At 60.1% G+C, this 17,586-nt stretch overlaps 1 protein-coding gene across 1 annotated transcript; it reads right to left on the bottom strand.

Moving 5' to 3' along the window:
• Positions 1-1,715: 1,715 nt before the first annotated feature.
• On the bottom strand, positions 1,716-15,706 carry IQCN (IQ motif containing N). The gene is made up of 3 exons (XM_040628253.1): positions 14,683-15,706; positions 9,710-13,309; positions 1,716-2,710 (listed from the first exon to the last, which is right to left on the bottom strand). The coding sequence occupies exons 1-3, from the start codon at positions 14,764-14,766 to the stop codon at positions 1,784-1,786; spliced, it is 4,611 nt and encodes a 1,536-aa protein (XP_040484187.1). The 5' UTR covers positions 14,767-15,706; the 3' UTR covers positions 1,716-1,783.
• Positions 15,707-17,586: the final 1,880 nt, after the last annotated feature.

The raw sequence follows: 17,586 nt of genomic DNA, 5'->3' as shown, positions 1-17,586 counted from the left end.
AGACTTGTCTTGCCTGAGCCCGTTTCCCGAGCTCTGCAATGAGGGTAAATGCGGCGTCTTCGGAACGGAGCTCTTGCCTGCAGAGCTCTGGTCCCGTGCGCAGTGGCCTCCACTCATGACAGTCCGGGTTTGGGGCTGGGGCGTGGGGTCCAAGAGAGCAATGACTTGGTGGGAGACAGAGGGCCGGGGGAGGAGGGTCCATGTTCAACTCTTCTGTACCCTGGGAACCGGCTTACAGGGCAGCAGACGGAAATTGTCAGGTGCCAAGAATGTCTCCTGGGAGCCATAAATAGCATAAGTGGCCAGGAAGTGAGGCCTCGTGTCTCCCCCCCACCCCCCACCCCCCGAGCATGGCGCTGGGGTCCTCACTCCTCCTGTGGCGGCTGGCTACAAGACACCGAGGTTTGCAGTAGAACCTTGGCCTGGGTATGGAGGCCCCACTAGCCTCTGGCTGGCTCAGCTCCCGCTGGGATGGTGGGACTGGCAGTCTTGGGGCTGGGGCTGGGGGCTGCAGGCATGGTGGCGCCCCACCTTGCTTCTGAGAGGAACGGCCCTTCTTGTTTGGGGGGAGGCGGGAGGAGGGCAGGCCGACCAGTGCGGCCTGAGGGAGGAGTCCAGAAGCCAGGTGTGTAGCTGGGCCATGGGGCCATGTGTCCCTGAGCCAGCTTCCTGGAAGCCGGGCCTCCTCCTTACCTGTTCTTACCTGCGCAGATGACAGTGAAGAGAAATTCCCCGACAATAGCATGAGCACCAGCAGCAGAAGTGGCCGTGGCAGCTGGGAGCCTGTCATTCCGGGGCAGGGGCGGCCAAAGGCGGGCTCCGCACAGGTGTGTGGCCAGGTGCCTGCTGTCCACAGCTGCATGCCCAGGCGCACCCTGCTGGCGGCCTGCGGGACTGCGCACAGGCGGGGCCTCCAGACTCAGGGTCTCTGGGGGCTGCCACTTACTGTTCACCGGGGTGTCACTCCTGCCGCCCTCTCCACCTGGATCCCCCCACCTCTCCTAAAAACCGCACCTGGACCGTGACCCTGAAGCCCTCAAACTCTCCCTCTCCCCTCAAGACATTCCTGCCCCCCTGCAGTTCCCCTTCCCCTCCACTCTGTGGTCCCCTCCACAGCTGCCCCAAACCCATGCCACCACCCTCCTCTGCCCCTCCTCTGCCCAGGCTGCCCCCTCTGGGCTGGCCCCCTCCCCTCCCTCCCTCCCTGCCCTGTTCCTGCCCCTGCAGGCTGGGTATAGCTCTATTGGGCTCTCTCTCACCCAAAGCCAGGGGTGAGAGACAAAGGTGGGGTACACTTCCCAAATCAGGAAGTGGCTGGAACTCCCTAGCATTTCCTGAACGAGGCACCCATGCATGCGCCCGTAGAATTTTCTAGGGCCAACAAACTCAGGGTGGCCATTTTAGGCCAGGTCCCCAGACACTGGCTTCTGGAATGTGCTGGGGACAGCTTCCATCCGGAACTGCCTGGACCCCACCCCATTAGCCGTGGATAAATACAGCAACATATGTGGGGCTACACGGTTGGCCTTGACCTCCAGAAAAGGCTCCCCATCCCAGCCACAGACCCCATGTACCAAGTGCATGGGTGGAGGCTTTAGGGCCCCTCCCATCCAGAATGTTCCAGAGCCTCCCAATTCCCTCCCCCCTCCCCCAACCATGCCCAAGACACCCCCATGAGCACAGGTGCACCAAGACCCAGGCTGTGGAGGGCTTTATTCGTTAGACCCAGAGAGCCACACTGCCCCTCCCCTGGTGTCCCCCCACCACCGGTGAGCCAACAGTCCTAGACCCCTGGCCACTGCATGTGCTGCGGGTTGTCCCACGCGGCTGGTCCCAAGAGCGCTTCCGTAGTGAGGGAGGCCCGGGTGTGATGGCCGCGCCAGGTGGCCTGAAGCATCCTGGCGGCCATCTGCTGCTGCCTCAGCCGACGGCGCACAGTGAAGCCCCTCCAGGCCGACTGGATGGCCGTGGCGGCCTTATTCTGGCGACGGGACTGCCGGGGGCTCCGGGAGGCCGTCAGGGTGCCGCAGCCCCACGGCATGCCAGCCTGGACTCTGGAGCCCCGGCCCATGCCGTGCACCACCCGAGTGGGCAGGGTGTGGCCACACATGTGGCACGTGCGGGGGCTGGACCCCACGAGCATCACCACACTGGGCGGGCTCCCCAGCCTGGGGCTCAGGGACTGGCAGAGGGGGCAGATGTGTGGCTGGCAGGACTGGAAGCAGCGGTGGTCCGACGCGGACTTGGTCCTGCTGTCCGTCTTGGTCCACACGCCTGGGAGCATCAGTGGCTGGGTTTGGTTCCGGCGAGTGCAGAAGCCTCGCCACGTGGCCTGGATGGTGGTGGCAGCTTGAGAGAGCCGGGCCAAGTCCCGCCGCACGCGGTAGCCGCGCCAGGCAGCCTGGATGATGACGGCCCACTGATGCCACACCCTGATGGTCCGGCGCACCAGGTAGCCGCGGGCGCATGCCTGGATGGTGACCACAGCCCGGATGATGACCTTCTCCACAGCCTGCATGGACGCCACCAGCTCCCCCGACTGTCTGGGATCCACCGCTGCCTCTCTGCCCACAGTGTCCCATGGCACAGAAGCCCTGGCCAGGTCCCAGGCGCCACCAGGGGCCGCAGCGCCGTTCGTGGACCTGACCGCTCCACTGAGGACGGCAGAGTCCCATGCTGGGCCACCAGCTATGCCAGCGTCCACGGGGCCCTGGAGTACAGCGGGAGTCAGGGAGGCCCTGTGACTGTCCACAGGAGCCACGGCGCTATGGAAATCCCGGGACCCCTGCATCGACTCCGGAGTAAAAAGGGGCCTCCGGGAACCATCCGGGGAAGACTCATAGCCCAGAGACACCCTCCGAAACCCCGAGGGCAGCCTAGGGGTGCCCATGTTGTGCGTCACCTCAGCGGCGTGGATGATGGGTGTCACAGCCCGTGGTGCGCTCTTGGAATGTTCGGGACTCCCCTGGGAGGACCTGGAGGTGTGTTCCTGCACTTCATGCAAGGGCACGACCCTGGCTACATTACTGTCTAACATGTCTGAGACAAGACAACCATGCATGGACCTATAGGATTTTCTAGAGCCAAGAAATTTGTGGCTGCTTTGAGTCAGGTCCCCAGACACTGGCTTCTCGTGGGCCCTGGGGACTGCGTCTACCTGGAACCCACCAGATGCCACCCCACCAGCCGTGGGCGGATACAGCACATGCGAGGCCTTGTGGGTGGTCCCTGACCTCTGGGAAATGTTTGGGGTCCCCATCCCAGGTATAGACCCTGGGTGCACACCAAATTCCATAGTACTGGTGTGAGCCAGCTTGGGTGACCCCGAGACTACGGGAGAAGCCCCCATCTTGTGGGCATGGCCCTGGGGCACCATGTGAGTCACCGAGGGGGTCTGGGGCACCATGTGAGTCACCGAGGGGCTCTGGGGCACCATGTGAGCCACTGATGCCCGTCGAGCCAAGGGGGCCCCAACAGCCTTGACAGACTCCATGTGCACACTGGGAACCCTGCTAGCAGTCACAAAGTGGGAATTGGGGGTCCCCCAACTAGTTGCCGACCTCTGCTGCAGGGTTGGGGTGCTGCCACCAGCCACGGAGTGCTTGGCAAAATTCAGGGACTGGGGCGGGGCAGGAGCCATGCCACCAGTCAGTGACTTGGTCTGGCTGGGAACCAGCTCCTCCAACAATGGCCTTTGACCGTCGGGAAGGAACTCGTGGCTGTGGCTAGTGTCAGCTGACAGGGGACTATGGGACATCCATTGGGTTGCGTCAAGGACCACGGACTCCGCACTGGATACGGACACCTGGGACACAGCCTTGTTCAGGTCCTCTGGTTTCGTCATGGCCTGGTCATCTGTGGTCTCAAATGGCATCATCTCAAGACCGTGGCTCAACTGGGCGGCTCTTTGCAGAACCGTGGGCTGTGGGTGTACCCGCCTGGTTGTGCCGCTAGCTTCCAAGGCCTGGGGATGCAGTGGAGCCAGGCCAGTGGCATGGGATGCCTGGAAGGGGGCTGTAGACCGTTCCCCAGCCAGGGCTCCATGGTAAGGACGGGGAGTGATCCCGACCAGCAGGGACCCCTGGGGAAGGCTCTGGGCCACATTTCCAACTGTGGACAGCAGGCCAGCTCCATTATCCGTGGACCCTAGAATCAGGCCCTGGTTCAGTCCACCAGCATCTATGGCTGGAACTACACTAGAGGCCACAGACCCAGGAGAGACCCTTGGGTCCATCCCACTCTCCACTGAACCTGGGATCAGGCTTGGAGCAGTGAAACTAACTGACGGTCTTAGGAAACTTTGTCTCTTCCCACCAGCCCCAGATGTTGCCATCAGACTGGGGGGCGCCCCACTAGCCACAGAACCTGGAGGAAAGTTCTGGGCCACAGCACTGGCCACAGGATCTGGAGGAAGACCCTGGCCCACGCCGCTGATCACAGATCCTGGGGGAAGGCTATGGCCGATACCATAGATCACAGACCCTGCAGGAAGGGTCGGAGCCACACCATCAACCACGTAACTGGGCGGAAGGTGGGGAGGCACACAACTGATCACGGACCCTGGAGGCAGGCTCTGGCCCACGCCCCTGATCACAGACCCTGGGGGAAGGCTGGGGGCCACACCACTGGCCACGGTACCAGGGGCCATAGCTGTGGTCATCCTACTGGCTACAGAACTTGGCACCAGGCCACTAGCTGCGTCCATCATGGGCTCTGGGCTGAAAGCATTTGCTTGTTTGTAATCGGGTGCCACAATTGTGGACACAGAAGGATGCTGGTGGTTCAAAGATACTGGGAGATCAACATCGACCTGAGACATGTCGGGGCCTGCACTGGCCTGAGAAAACTTGAATGGACTCATACCCAGTCTGTTGGGCCCTGAAGTCTGAGAGAAACCAGGGCCCACCTCTGAGGCTTGCTCATGAATCAAAGGGGCACCTGCCACAGGGGCCGGGGATGTAATGGGAGCCACGCCACTGGCCACCTGAAACTGGTTTGGGCCCATACCAGTCGCCATACTTCTCTGGCACATGCTCCCTGTCATGCCTGGAGATACAGGCCCTGGAGACATACTCAGGAACATACCAGCAGCCAGGGTCCCCCGAGACATATTCGGGAACATGCCAGCAGCCATAGCGCCCGGGGGGATGCTTGTAGCCATGCCCCGGAACAGAACCCCAGGATATATACTAGTTCCCTGGTCTAGACAAGAGTCCTCTCCACTAGCCCCAGATGCCTGGCAGAGATTCGGGGCTGAGAGAGTGACAGCAGAACGTTCAGGGATGTTTGGGTGCCCCCCACTGACACCGAGTGGCTGATGAAACGCCAGGGACACCTCGCTAAACTCAGAGACCTGGGGGTTTGAGGCCACCCCACCAACCATTACAGAATCTTGATGGGGGGCCATCCCAGTGGCTACAGGTGACTGGCTCAGATCTCGGCCCGTGCTGCCAATGGCAGCAGAATATGGGGTACTCAAGGGGACTTCGGTCACAAATGATGGATGACGCCAACTAGGGCCCACTGCATTCACCCTTGATGGTAGATTTGAACCCACCTTAGGGGCCCAACCTGCCTGGCTGGCTGCACAACTGGTACCACCAATTACAGATGCCTCGAAGAGGCTGAGGGGCCCCCGATTGGCCACAAATGGCTGGGCTAGGCTGGGGGCCACCCCACCGGTCATAGATGCCTGGGCTAGGTTGGAGACCATCACACAAGCCACTGATGGCTGGGTGAGGCTGGGGGCCACCACACAGGCCACTGATGGCTGGGCGAGGCTAGGGGCCACCACACAGGCCACTGGTGCTTGGGCTAGGCAGGGGGCCACGCCACCCGTCACTGATGGTTGCTCTCTGGTGGGAGCCATCCCATCAGTCATAGATGGCTTAACTAAGGTGAGGGCCACCGCATCGGTCACAGATGGCTTAGCTAGGCTGGGGGTTACCCCACTCATCATAGACAGCTTAGTTATAGATGGCTTAGCTAGGCTGGGGGCCACCCCACCAGTCAGAGATGCCTGTTTTAGGTTTGGGGCCACCCCACCGGTCATAGATGCCTGAGCTAGGATGGGGGCCACCCCACCGGTCACAGATGGCCGGACTAGGTTGGGGGCCACTCCACCGGACATAGATGCCTGGGCTAGGCTGGGGGCCACCCCACCGGTCACAGATGTCTGGGCTAGGCTGGGGGCCACCCCACCGGTCACAGATGCCTGGGCTGGGCTGGGGGCCACCCCACCGGTCACAGATGCCTGGGCTAGGCTGGGGGCCACCCCACCGGTCACAGATGGCCGGGCTAGGTTGGGGGCCACCCCACCGGTCACAGATGGCCGGGCTAGGCTGGGGGCCACCCCACCGGTCACAGATGGCCGGGCTAGGCTGGGGGCCACCCCACCGGTCACAGATGGCCGGGCTAGGTTGGGGGCCACCCCACCGGTCACAGATGGCCGGGCTAGGCTGGGGGCCACCCCACCGGTCATAGATGGCCGGGCTAGGCTGGGGGTCACCCCACCGGTCACAGATGGCCGGGCTAGGCTGGGGGCCACCCCACCGGTCACAGATGGCCGGGCTAGGCTGGGGGTCACCCCACCGGTCACAGATGGCCGGGCTAGGCTGGGGGTCACCCCACCGGTCACAGATGGCCGGGCTAGGCTGGGGGTCACCCCACCGGTCACAGATGGCCGGGCTAGGCTGGGGGTCACCCCACCGGTCACAGATGGCCGGGCTAGGCTGGGGGTCACCCCACCGGTCACAGATGGCCGGGCTAGGCTGGGGGTCACCCCACCGGTCACAGATGGCCGGGCTAGGCTGGGGGTCACCCCACCGGTCACAGATGGCCGGGCTAGGCTGGGGGTCACCCCACCGGTCACAGATGGCCGGGCTAGGCTGGGGGTCACCCCACCGGTCACAGATGGCCGGGCTAGGCTGGGGGTCACCCCACCGGTCACAGATGGCCGGGCTAGGCTGGGGGTCACCCCACCGGTCACAGATGGCCGGGCTAGGCTGGGGGTCACCCCACCGGTCACAGATGGCCGGGCTAGGCTGGGGGTCACCCCACCGGTCACAGATGGCCGGGCTAGGCTGGGGGTCACCCCACCGGTCACAGATGGCCGGGCTAGGCTGGGGGTCACCCCACCGGTCACAGATGGCCGGGCTAGGCTGGGGGTCACCCCACCGGTCACAGATGGCCGGGCTAGGCTGGGGGTCACCCCACCGGTCACAGATGGCCGGGCTAGGCTGGGGGTCACCCCACCGGTCACAGATGGCCGGGCTAGGCTGGGGGTCACCCCACCGGTCACAGATGGCCGGGCTAGGCTGGGGGTCACCCCACCGGTCACAGATGGCCGGGCTAGGCTGGGGGTCACCCCACCGGTCACAGATGGCCGGGCTAGGCTGGGGGTCACCCCACCGGTCACAGATGGCCGGGCTAGGTTGGGGGCCACCCCACCGGTCATAGATGCCTGAGCTAGGCTGGGGGCCACCCCACCGGTCACAGATGGCCGGGCTAGGCTGGGGGTCACCCCACCGGTCACAGATGGCCGGGCTAGGTTGGGGGCCACCCCACCGGTCACAGATGGCCGGGCTAGGCTGGGGGCCACCCCACCGGTCACAGATGGCTGGGCTAGGCTGGGGGCCACCCCACCGGTCACAGATGGCCGGGCTAGGCTGGGGGCCACCCCACCGGTCACAGATGGCCGGGCTAGGTTGGGGGCCACCCCACCGGTCACAGATGGCCCAGCTAGGTTGGGAGCCACCCCACCGGTCACAGATGCCTGGGCTAGGCTGGGGGCCACCCCACCGGTCACAGATGGCTGGGCTAGGCTGGGGGCTAACACACGAGTCACAGATGGCCGGGCTAGACTGGAGGTCACCCCACTAGTCTGAGATTTCTGGTCTAGGCTGAGGTTCACTGTACAAGGCATAGATGGCTCAGTTAGGCTGGGGATGACCTTACTAGCCATCGATAATTCAGATGGGCTGGGGGTGACCTTACTGACCATAAATGGCTGGCCTGGGTTTAGGGCCACCTTACCGACTACCGATGGCTGGGATAGGCTTGAAGTCAGCCTAGCAGCCGGGGATGGCTGTCGATAGATGGTAGGAACCACATTATCCAAAGACAGACTTCTGGTCAGTCCTGTCCTGTAGGATATCTGGGATAACTTTTCCTTCGGACCCATGGAGCTCTGGCCTGAGGACATATCCTTCTCATCCTGGTCATCTGAGCCCCAGCGGACACTCAAGGTCACGCGGCCGGACACTGAGCTGTGGTGCAGAATGGGGACCAGCTCTGAGCCTGCGGACGGCTGGTGGTACAGGTTTGGAGTCGTATGTCCCCAACCTACTCTCTTGGTTTCTTCCCTGTCTCTAGGCCTCCGGGGCCTCCCCACAGCCTCTCCGGAGAGGAGGGTATCTAGATGGATGTCCCCATCCAAGCTGGCCTCCCAGGACTCCTCCTCCACCAGGTCGACAGCAGTCAGACTGGCCACAGACATGGTGGAGAGGCTGAGCGAACTGCAGCTAGGCAGTGAGCTCTGGGAGTTACTCACATTCGGGCCATAGTCCGTGGAGCCTTGGGAGAGGCTTCCAGCCATGTCATTGTCTGAACCCTGTGGCAAACTGGCCGCCAGTTCATGGAGGATATGGCCCGTCACTTGCTCCGGTGGGCAGCGCGCACTGGAAAGGGTGCCCTGGGTTCGGTTCCTCTCCTGCCTGGGGACGGCTGCACGGGAAAGGGTGCGCGCGAACCTGCTGCCTGGGGAGGCTAGGAACATGCTGGGATCCGCCTGCGTCTTGAGTGCCCAGCGGTGACCAGGAGCCATGGAGCCGGGCAGGAGACCTAGGGTTATGTCACTGGCCTTGGGGGTCTGGGGTTGGGTTAGGGACACTCTGCTCACATTGGCAGCCCTCAGCAGACCTGGGGTCGTCTTACTGATCCTCTCCCTAGTGCCCATGGAGGCCCGTTTGTGATTTGGGGACTGAGTTTTCTGCACGGTCTCCTCACGGACCACGGATGGCTGTCGCGGAGCTTTGGTAGCTGAGGGTCGGTGCATGCTGGAGGGCACCTTGTTGACCCCGGAGGACTGACACCAACAAGCAGGTCCCCCATAGGCAGCGGCACACTGGTGGGGGTGCGAAGCTCTCCCACCACCCGTGGTGCGGGGACGCGTCCCTGAGGCCACCTGGCCCTCCCCTGACAACGCCCACGGCCGTGGGGCCACCCTGCTGACCGCATGTGGCTTATGGGAGCTCGGGGCTGTGCCACCAGCCACCACCGATTGCTGGCTGGTGCTCGGGCCCACACCATTGGCAATGAGTGGCTGCCACAGACTGGGGGGCAGCTGCTGGTGGGGCGGCTTGGGCAAACTGGGGCCTGTGTCACTCTCCATGGGGCTGAGATCCAGTGCCAGTTCACTGGCCCCTGGGGGAAGGCATACGTTTTCCTCACTGACCTCAGGGCTCAGAAACAGGTCTGAGGATGAGGCCCTGCTGGACTCCGTCTCCCATGATAGAGTGGGGTCCAGGGCAGCGATCAGGGGATACTGATGAATGGCGGTGATCACTCTACGAGCTAGGGAGGCACCCACAGAGACCACCGGTGAGCAGGGTGACCCCCTGAGCATGGCCCCATCCCCCATCTCTTCCAAGAACCCGGCAGGCCAGCCTGTGAAGAAGCCCTCCCAGGCCCCGTCCTGGGGAACCCTGACCTTGCTGGACTGTGGTCTCAAGGGCCCTAGGGCGGGCCCCCACGCGACCGATGGGCTCCCCCTGTAGTCCACCTCCACCGGGGCCGGGATCACAGTCATCTTGCTTCCTGCTGTTTTCGAGGTGGCCTTGGGGAGGACAACACCAGTCCTCAGGGCCGCCTGAGACAAAGACTGGCTCAGGACAGCGCCCAGCTCCCCCTGACACAGGGCTTGGCTCAGAGCGGCCCACTCTTCCTCCGTCAGGGCCTTGCTGAGCACGTCTGCCAGTTTACCCTGCTTGGCCTTGGTGAGTTCCGCCCGCAGCTCACCGGGGGACAGGGTGCGGGACAGCGCAAGGCCCAGCTCACCCCAGGATAGCACTTTCATCAGCGCCGTGCCCAGCATGCCCTGGGGCAGGGCCTTGGCCATCGTGGGGCCCAGCACTTTCTTGGACAGGGCCTGGTTCAGGGCTGCCCTCACTTGCCCCTGGGAGAGGGCTTTCGCCAATAGGGCACGGAGGTCCTCCTGGGAGCCCAGTTCGGCAGCCAGCTCAGCACATAGGGAGGCGAGCTGGGAGGCGGCCAGCTCTTCCGGGCAGGGTGTGGTAGGGCTGGTCATGGGTGACTGGGCCCGGGTAGCCCCGCTATCACCCCAGGACTCAATGTGACATGCGGGGTGTCCGGCAGATGCCAGCAGAGGCACCAGCATGCTCTGGGTCTCGGAGGCCCCCTGGCGTGGGCCCTGGGTGGCTTTGCTCTGTGCATAGCTGTGGGGCTGGATCTGGGTCAGTCTGTCCTCTGGCTTGGTTCGGGACAGAGTGCCAAGGGCACCAGCATGCTGGCAGGACTGGGTGGAGGCCTTGAACCCGGCCAGGAGTGGGTGTGACTGGGTCTTGTTGCTGAGCTCTGTAGTTTGGTGGGCCGTGTAGAGGCACTTGGCTGTTTCTGTGACCAGCTGGGCCTGGGACTGCACCTTGGTCAGCCCGGTGGGCAGATGTGCTTGAGATTGGACCTTTATCACTCCTGTGGCCAGATGTGCCTGGGACTGTGCCTTGGTCACACATGTGCCCAGATGTGCAAAGGACGGAGCCTTGGCCAGCTTGGCAGGTGGATGTCCCTGAGACAGGGCCTTGGACAGACATGGGCCCAGATGGGCCTGAGCCTGAGTTGTGGTCAGCCTGGCGGGTGAATGTGCCTGGGGCAGGGTCTTGGACAGACAGGTGCCCAGATGTGCCTGGGGCAGAGCCGCAGTCAGCTCGGCAAGCAGCTGTCCCTGGGACGAGGCTGTGGTCGAATAGGTGGCCAGCCGTTCCTGGGGCAAGGCCTTGGCCGGACATGTGGCCAGCTGTGCCCGGGGCAGGACCACGGCTGTTTCTACAGGCACATACACCTGGGACTGAACCTTGACATCTGCCCTCAGGTGTGTCTGTAATGAGGACTTGTTCCTGTCCTCGGCTACTTTCACCCAGGGTGAAGCCCGGGGCATTTCAATGGCCACGCTAGTACTGGACACTGTTTCCATCTTTACCTGCTTCTGGGAGAAGGCCTTCATTTTTTCGGCTTCCGAAGGAGGCCTGGCTGGAGCCTTGGGGGCCCCAGCAACCAGATGTGGTGGGGGAAAGTATTTGACCTTTCCATCAGCCAGGTACGACTGAGAGGAGATCCTGACCGTTCCTGCTGTCTGCTTTGCGTTCACCACAGCCTTGGCCTTCGGTCCGTTCAGACACGTGTGGGATGAGGCGTTGGGAATGCCGGCTGCCGTGGCTGCTGGAGATGAAGACTTCAGATTTCCAGCTGCTGAAGGTGGCAGGCATAGGGTCCTGAGGATGGCGGCCATTGAGCGAAATTGGGCTGGGGTTTTGGTGACCATGGCTGCCAGACGCGTCTGGGGAGGGGTCTTGGTCACTGAGGCCCCTGGGAGCGTCTGAGATGGGGTCTTGGCCATGGCCGGACACGTCTGCAGCGGGGTCTTGGTCATCGGGGCTGCCGGGCGCATCTGGGTTGGAGGCTTGGCCATGGCGGGCACTGGGCATGTCTGGGGTGGAGCCTTGGTCATCGGGGCCACAGGCCGTGTCTGGGCTGGGGGCTTGATCATCGAGGCCAAAAGGCATATCTGCGGTGAGATCTTGGCCATCATGGCTGCCGGCCGTGTCTGGGGTGACGTGATGGTCATTGAGGCTGTTGGTCGCATCTGGTTTGGGGTCTTGGACATCGGGGCTGCTGGGCACGGCTGGGGTGGGGTCTTGTTCACCATGGCCGCCAGGCATGACTGAAGTGGGGTCTTGGTCATGGTGGCTGGTTGGGATGTCTGCGGTGACGTCCTGGCCATCGCGGCCACCGGGCATGTCGGCGGTAGGCTCTTGGCCATCGGGGCTACCTGGTATGTCTGGGGTGGGGCCTTGGTTATTGTTACCGTGGGCGCCGAGCACGGCTGGGGTGGGGTCTTGTTCATCATGGCCGCCAGGCATGACTGGAATGGGGTCTTGGTCATCGCAACTGCAGGGTACGTCTGGGGTGGGGTCTTGGTCATCCTGGCCGCTGGGCATACCTGGGGTGGGGTCTTGGCTATTGTTACCGTGGGTACGAGGCATGGCTGGGGTGGGGTCTTAGACATCGCGGCCACTGGATACATCTGGGGTGGGGGCTTGTTTATCACAAGCGTTGGGCCTGTCTGGGGTGGGGCTTTGAGGACCTCCGTTTCCACGTGGGCCTGGGTCTGGGTCTTGAGCGATCCGTGAACCGCCTGGGCATACCTCCCACATGGCGGCGGCCCTGGGGCTCCTGCCTTGCTGGCTCTGGCAGTTACTTGCTTGGTCTTCACCGTGTCCCCTTCTACGTGGACAAGGCAGGCATTGCGGATGGTTCCCGTCAGCGGGCACGGGTGGCACTTTGCATCTAGACTTGCCGGACATGGATGTCTGATGGCAACGGTCTGGTGTGGCAGGAAGGTGACGCTGGGGCCCCCAGGGGCGCAAGGAGCCTGCGTGCCAGGGTGTGGGGCACTCTGGGTCTGCAGCAGGGCCAGCTGGTGGGTGCAGGCGGCCAGGCTGTCAGAGGAAGGGAACTGGGTCTCCTTGCTCACCATGACAGGCTGGGCCAGAGGGGGCTTGCCCTCTCCTGGATGCTGGAACCGCACCTGCTGGGGGGCGTGGTAAGGGATGTCGCCCTCCTCCACGCTCACTTTTTTTTCCACTGACTTGCCAGACCGGAGGAGACGCCGGGTGTTGAAGCGCCGCCAGGCCTCCTGGATGGCCTTGGCTGCCATCATCTGGGAGATCAGCTTTTGCCGCAGCCGGTAGCCCCTCCAGTTGGCCTGGATGAGGGTGGCCGCGCGGGACAGCATCATGTCCATCTCATCCACCAGGACGTTCTTGAAGGCCTGGCTCTCGACCACAGCCCGCAGGCGTGGGATATGACGAGGCACCATCTTGTCCTTGTCATGCTGTTGCAGAAGGGTCTCCCTGGACGCAGGTGGCTTGTGCTGAGGCTGTGGACAAAGTGTCCCTGCTTTGTCTTGGAGATTGGAGACGGACTGGGGCTGGTAGAGGCTCTGCCCACCGGGTGACAACTGTAGCTGTGTTGCTTCCTGCATTGTCTTGGTTCCTGGGCGGGTCAGCTCTGCCTGTGGAGGGGGGCAGAGAGGCGGACAGGGAGTGGGATCACACAGACGAGAGGTCTCCTGGCTGGAGCAAGCGCTCCAGGACCCACAGCTGCTCGTTCCTGACACCTTGCTACCTTCCTCGTCTCCTTTGCAGGCCCCCTCTCTCCCAGCCACCTGCCCAGGCAGCCTTTGGTACCCATGTCTCCCTCATGATCCTGTGGCCACTTCAACACTGGCAACAGTGCACGTTCTCAGCTGAATGCCCGACCAACTTCTTGCTTTTTGAATTTCCTGTCTATCTGGAGCATACTGTGAATTTAGCACTGATCACACTGTTTTGGAAATTTCCTGTTTGTCTGTGTGTGTGTGTGTGTGTGTGTGTGTGTGTGTGTGTGTGTTGTTATTTGCCTCTCCCCATTTACTGTGAATTCCTAGAGGGCAGGAACCCTCAGGTCTGAGTCATTTCTGTGTCCCTATCTCAGTCATAGGGCCTGGTGCCAGGCTGTGAACAGGTGATTGCTGGGTGGGTGGCTAACTTCATAAACGAGTGGCTGAGTGGATTGGAAGTTGGGTAGATAGATGGATGCATGACAACATACTGAATGGATAAATCTGGATCAATGAATGGTGGATGGGTTGGAAAGATGGATAAAGGGTTGTGTGGAAGAATAAATAGGTAAGTGAAGTTAATGAATGAATTGATGAACAGATCAATAAATAAGGAGATGGACACATGGATGGATGGATGGATGGATGGATGGATGATGGATGGATGATGGATGGATGATGGATGGATGATGGATGGATGGATGGATGGATGGATGGATGGATGGATGGATGATGGATGGATGATGGATGGATGGATGATGGATGGATGATGGATGGATGATGGATGGATGATGGATGGATGGATGGATGGATGATGGATGGATGGATGGATGGATGGATGGATGATGGATGGATGATGGATGGATGAGTGGGTAAATGGATGAATGAGTGGATGGATGAATAGGTGGGAGGGGGAAAGGAGGGAGGAATGGATGGATAGCCAGACGAGTGAGTAGAGGATGGGTGAGATCTGAGTAGATAAAGGAGTGTGTGAATGGAGAGAGCTGAAGGAATGGGTGAAGAGATCAGTGAATAAGAGGTGGACTGATGAGTGGCTGGCTGGCTGGCTGGACTAGATAGATCATGAATAGATCACTGGCAGATGGATGGATAGAAGAATGAGGGGGTGACTGGGGCTTCCAGAAGCACCTTGGTTCAGAGGGAATTGGGATACTGCCAAGCAGCCCTGATATGTCACCTGGAGCATAACACGCTTGTTGGGCAGAAGCCCACCGCCCTCCCTTTCTGGCTGAAACAGCCGATTCCTTTCCCCAGCGTCTTCATACCTTGGAGGGCCATAGAGTTGGAGGAGGGGCAGGAGGAGAAGGTGCAGTCTCAGAGGCCAGCTTGCAAGAGGAAGCAGCCTTCATTCAGCCCTTCATCCCATGCAACGTGCAGCAACACTGCCCTGGGCTGCCTCTGTCCTCAAGACCAATGTGAGAAAAGATGTTAAAAAAGAAACAAAAACAAAAACAAAAATCCCTAACATCTCAAAACAAAAACCAAAAACTTTTAAGTCCACAAAGACGAATGTACACAGAAGCTTATGCTAGTGTTCTTTTGTATGTAAAAGCAAAACAACTAGAAATAACCAAAAAGGTGATTGCTAAGGGGTCAGTTACAACCGTGTAAAGGAGGACGTTCAAGGATGTTCATCACAGTATTGTCTACGAAGAGTAAAAACTGAAAACAACTCAAATGCTTATCAACAGGAGGCGGCGTAAATTAAACAGAACGTTCATACAGCGGTATGCCCTCCAGCCATTTAGCGATGGTGTCCAGCCCCACAAAAATGGCTAAAACTGAAAAGGTGGATACATCATGACCAATTGGGGACAATGGTCAGCGCCTTGAAGGCAACTTGTCAATTCCACCCTGACATTTACATTCAAGAGATGCACGTGCTCATACTCACCCCAAAGCAGAAACCATCCAAATGCCTATGGACGGAAGACTTAAATTCAACCATATCAGCAACTGACATGACAACAGACGAAAAACTTCAAGACAAAGATGATCAAAAGAGATTTGTTTTCAAAGACCCATGTGCTGCCTCCTTTCACAATAAGCATTCTAGCTTCGCCTGTGTGATGGCCTGAATGTCCTGCTCCTGCCCAATCTTCACCCCAACCCCAAAATTGGCTAGGCCCATTCAGAACAAGCATCAGTGTGAACTGAATCATAACAGCAAATGGGCCTGAGGCTCGTTCTCCTGGAGGTGGGCACTGTCATTGTTCCCATTTCACAGAGGAGGAAGCTGAGGCCCAGAGAAGCCAACATACCATATTTCTTACTTTAAGTTATTTCTGATTTGCCTCCCCCGTTGAACCATGAGCTGCCCATGGGTAGGGATGTCTTTCTCTTTTGTTTGCTGTTGGATCCCCAATGCCTAGAACAGTACACACAATAGGAGCTCAAAAAATGTACATGGATAGGTGGATGGATGGGAGGAGGGATGGATGGATGGATGGATGGATGGATGGATGGATGGATGGAAGGATGGATGGATGAAGGAGTACCACCCAAGCTTCAGAACTGAGAGAGAACAGCTTCAGGATCTGAACTGGCCTACCCCAGAGTCTGCGATTTCACCAACCACATGGTTCAGCTCTTTCAACGACCTCAACCAGAATGAGCGAACGAACAGACAACAGAGTGAGAGTAATGTGATTACAAGGGACAGGAAAAAGGAATAGGGGCCCCCAGACATGTAAGCCGAGCGGCTGGCTTGGCAATTTTGAGTAAACCCCCCTACGTCTCAGTTTCCTTGTCACATAAGCTAAGACCACTTTCCCAGCCTCCCAAAGGAAACATGATAGGCTCTCCAGACTGGGACCCCAGGCAGACAAACGCACCATCAGGTTTTGGGGGGCCCCAAACACCTTGCTCTGAGAGGTTGAGAAGCTGACCCACTTCTTGAAGTGGCCTGGAGGGCCCAAGGGGCTCTGAGGATGCTGGGGGCCAGGACAGAACAACCCAGTCTCCGTGTACCCCCCACCAAACCCTCCACCAGCTCCACTCACCTGCCCCTGAAGCTGAACCCACCAGCCCGAATGGCCAGCCTTGGGGCCCTGGTGCCACAATGGCTTTGTGACTCACAGCCAAGTTCCAGCCAATCCCCATCAGCTCCTGGGGGAAGGAGGTTCTAGAAGGCCGACCCAGTGCGGCGGGCAGGACCTAGATCAGGGCTGAGGGTCATGATGGTTGGTACCTGTTACCTGCCTGTCCTGAACAGAAAATTAGGGCTCTGGGCAGAGAGGGGGCCCCAAATTCTTCCCCTACATGTGTCTCGAGGCAGACTCAGTCTCACATACCTTGGGCATTTGTTGATCACCTCACTTTGTGTTTGCTTTTGTTTTTTTAAAGATTTTACTTTTGGGGCGCCTGGGTGGCTCAGTCGTTGGGCGTCTGAATTCAGCTCAGGACGCGATCCCAGAGTCCTGGGATCGAGCCCCACATCAGGCTCCTCCGCTGGGAGCCTGCTTCTTCCTCTGCCACTCCCCCTGCTTGTGTTCCCTCTCTCGCTGGCTGTCTCTCTCTCTGTCAAATAAATAAATAAAATCTTAAAAAAAAAAAAGATTTTATTTTTAAGTCATCTCTACACCCAACGTGGTGCTCGAACTTACAACCCGGAGATCCAGAGTCACGTGTTCTACCGACTGCACCCGCCGGGTGCCTCTGAACACCTAACTTTGTAGTGGGACCTGATCCGGGCCTGGGGATACACACAGCTCAAATAATTTGGGGCTGTGAAATGGCTAGGAAGGAATCAAAGAGGGGGTGAATGGGCTGGGTCCCACAGGAGGAGAAGGAGTTGTTGTAGGAGAGCTGGGGGAAGGGCATCCCAGGTGAGGGACACAGCACGGGCAAAGCCCCAAGGTGAGAAGAAGCTGGGCATGATTAGGGAATGTGGAGGCTGATGTGGTTGGAGGCTAGGGAGAAGAAGGCCAGGAGGCCGAGTGCTCAATAGGTGGGACCTCGGAGAGGAGTATGAGAGTTTGGGTTTTATCAAGAAGGTCCCGGGGAGCCACGAGAGGGTCTAGAGTGAAGGAGGTACAGCTCATGTACTCTGATTCACACCCTAAAAGGCCATGCGGGTATCTGTGTCTGGCTCTGAGGATGGGGGCTCCTTAGGGTGGAACTGGGCCCAAGGTCCCTTGGGATCCCCGTATGAGCCTGGCAAAAGTGGG

Source organism: Ursus maritimus, unplaced genomic scaffold (genome assembly GCF_017311325.1).
Source record: "Ursus maritimus isolate PB19 unplaced genomic scaffold, ASM1731132v1 scaffold_14, whole genome shotgun sequence".
Lineage (NCBI taxonomy): Eukaryota > Metazoa > Chordata > Mammalia > Carnivora > Ursidae > Ursus > Ursus maritimus.
Note: the sequence above shows the minus strand (reverse complement) of the source record. Positions and strands in the feature narration are given on the sequence as shown.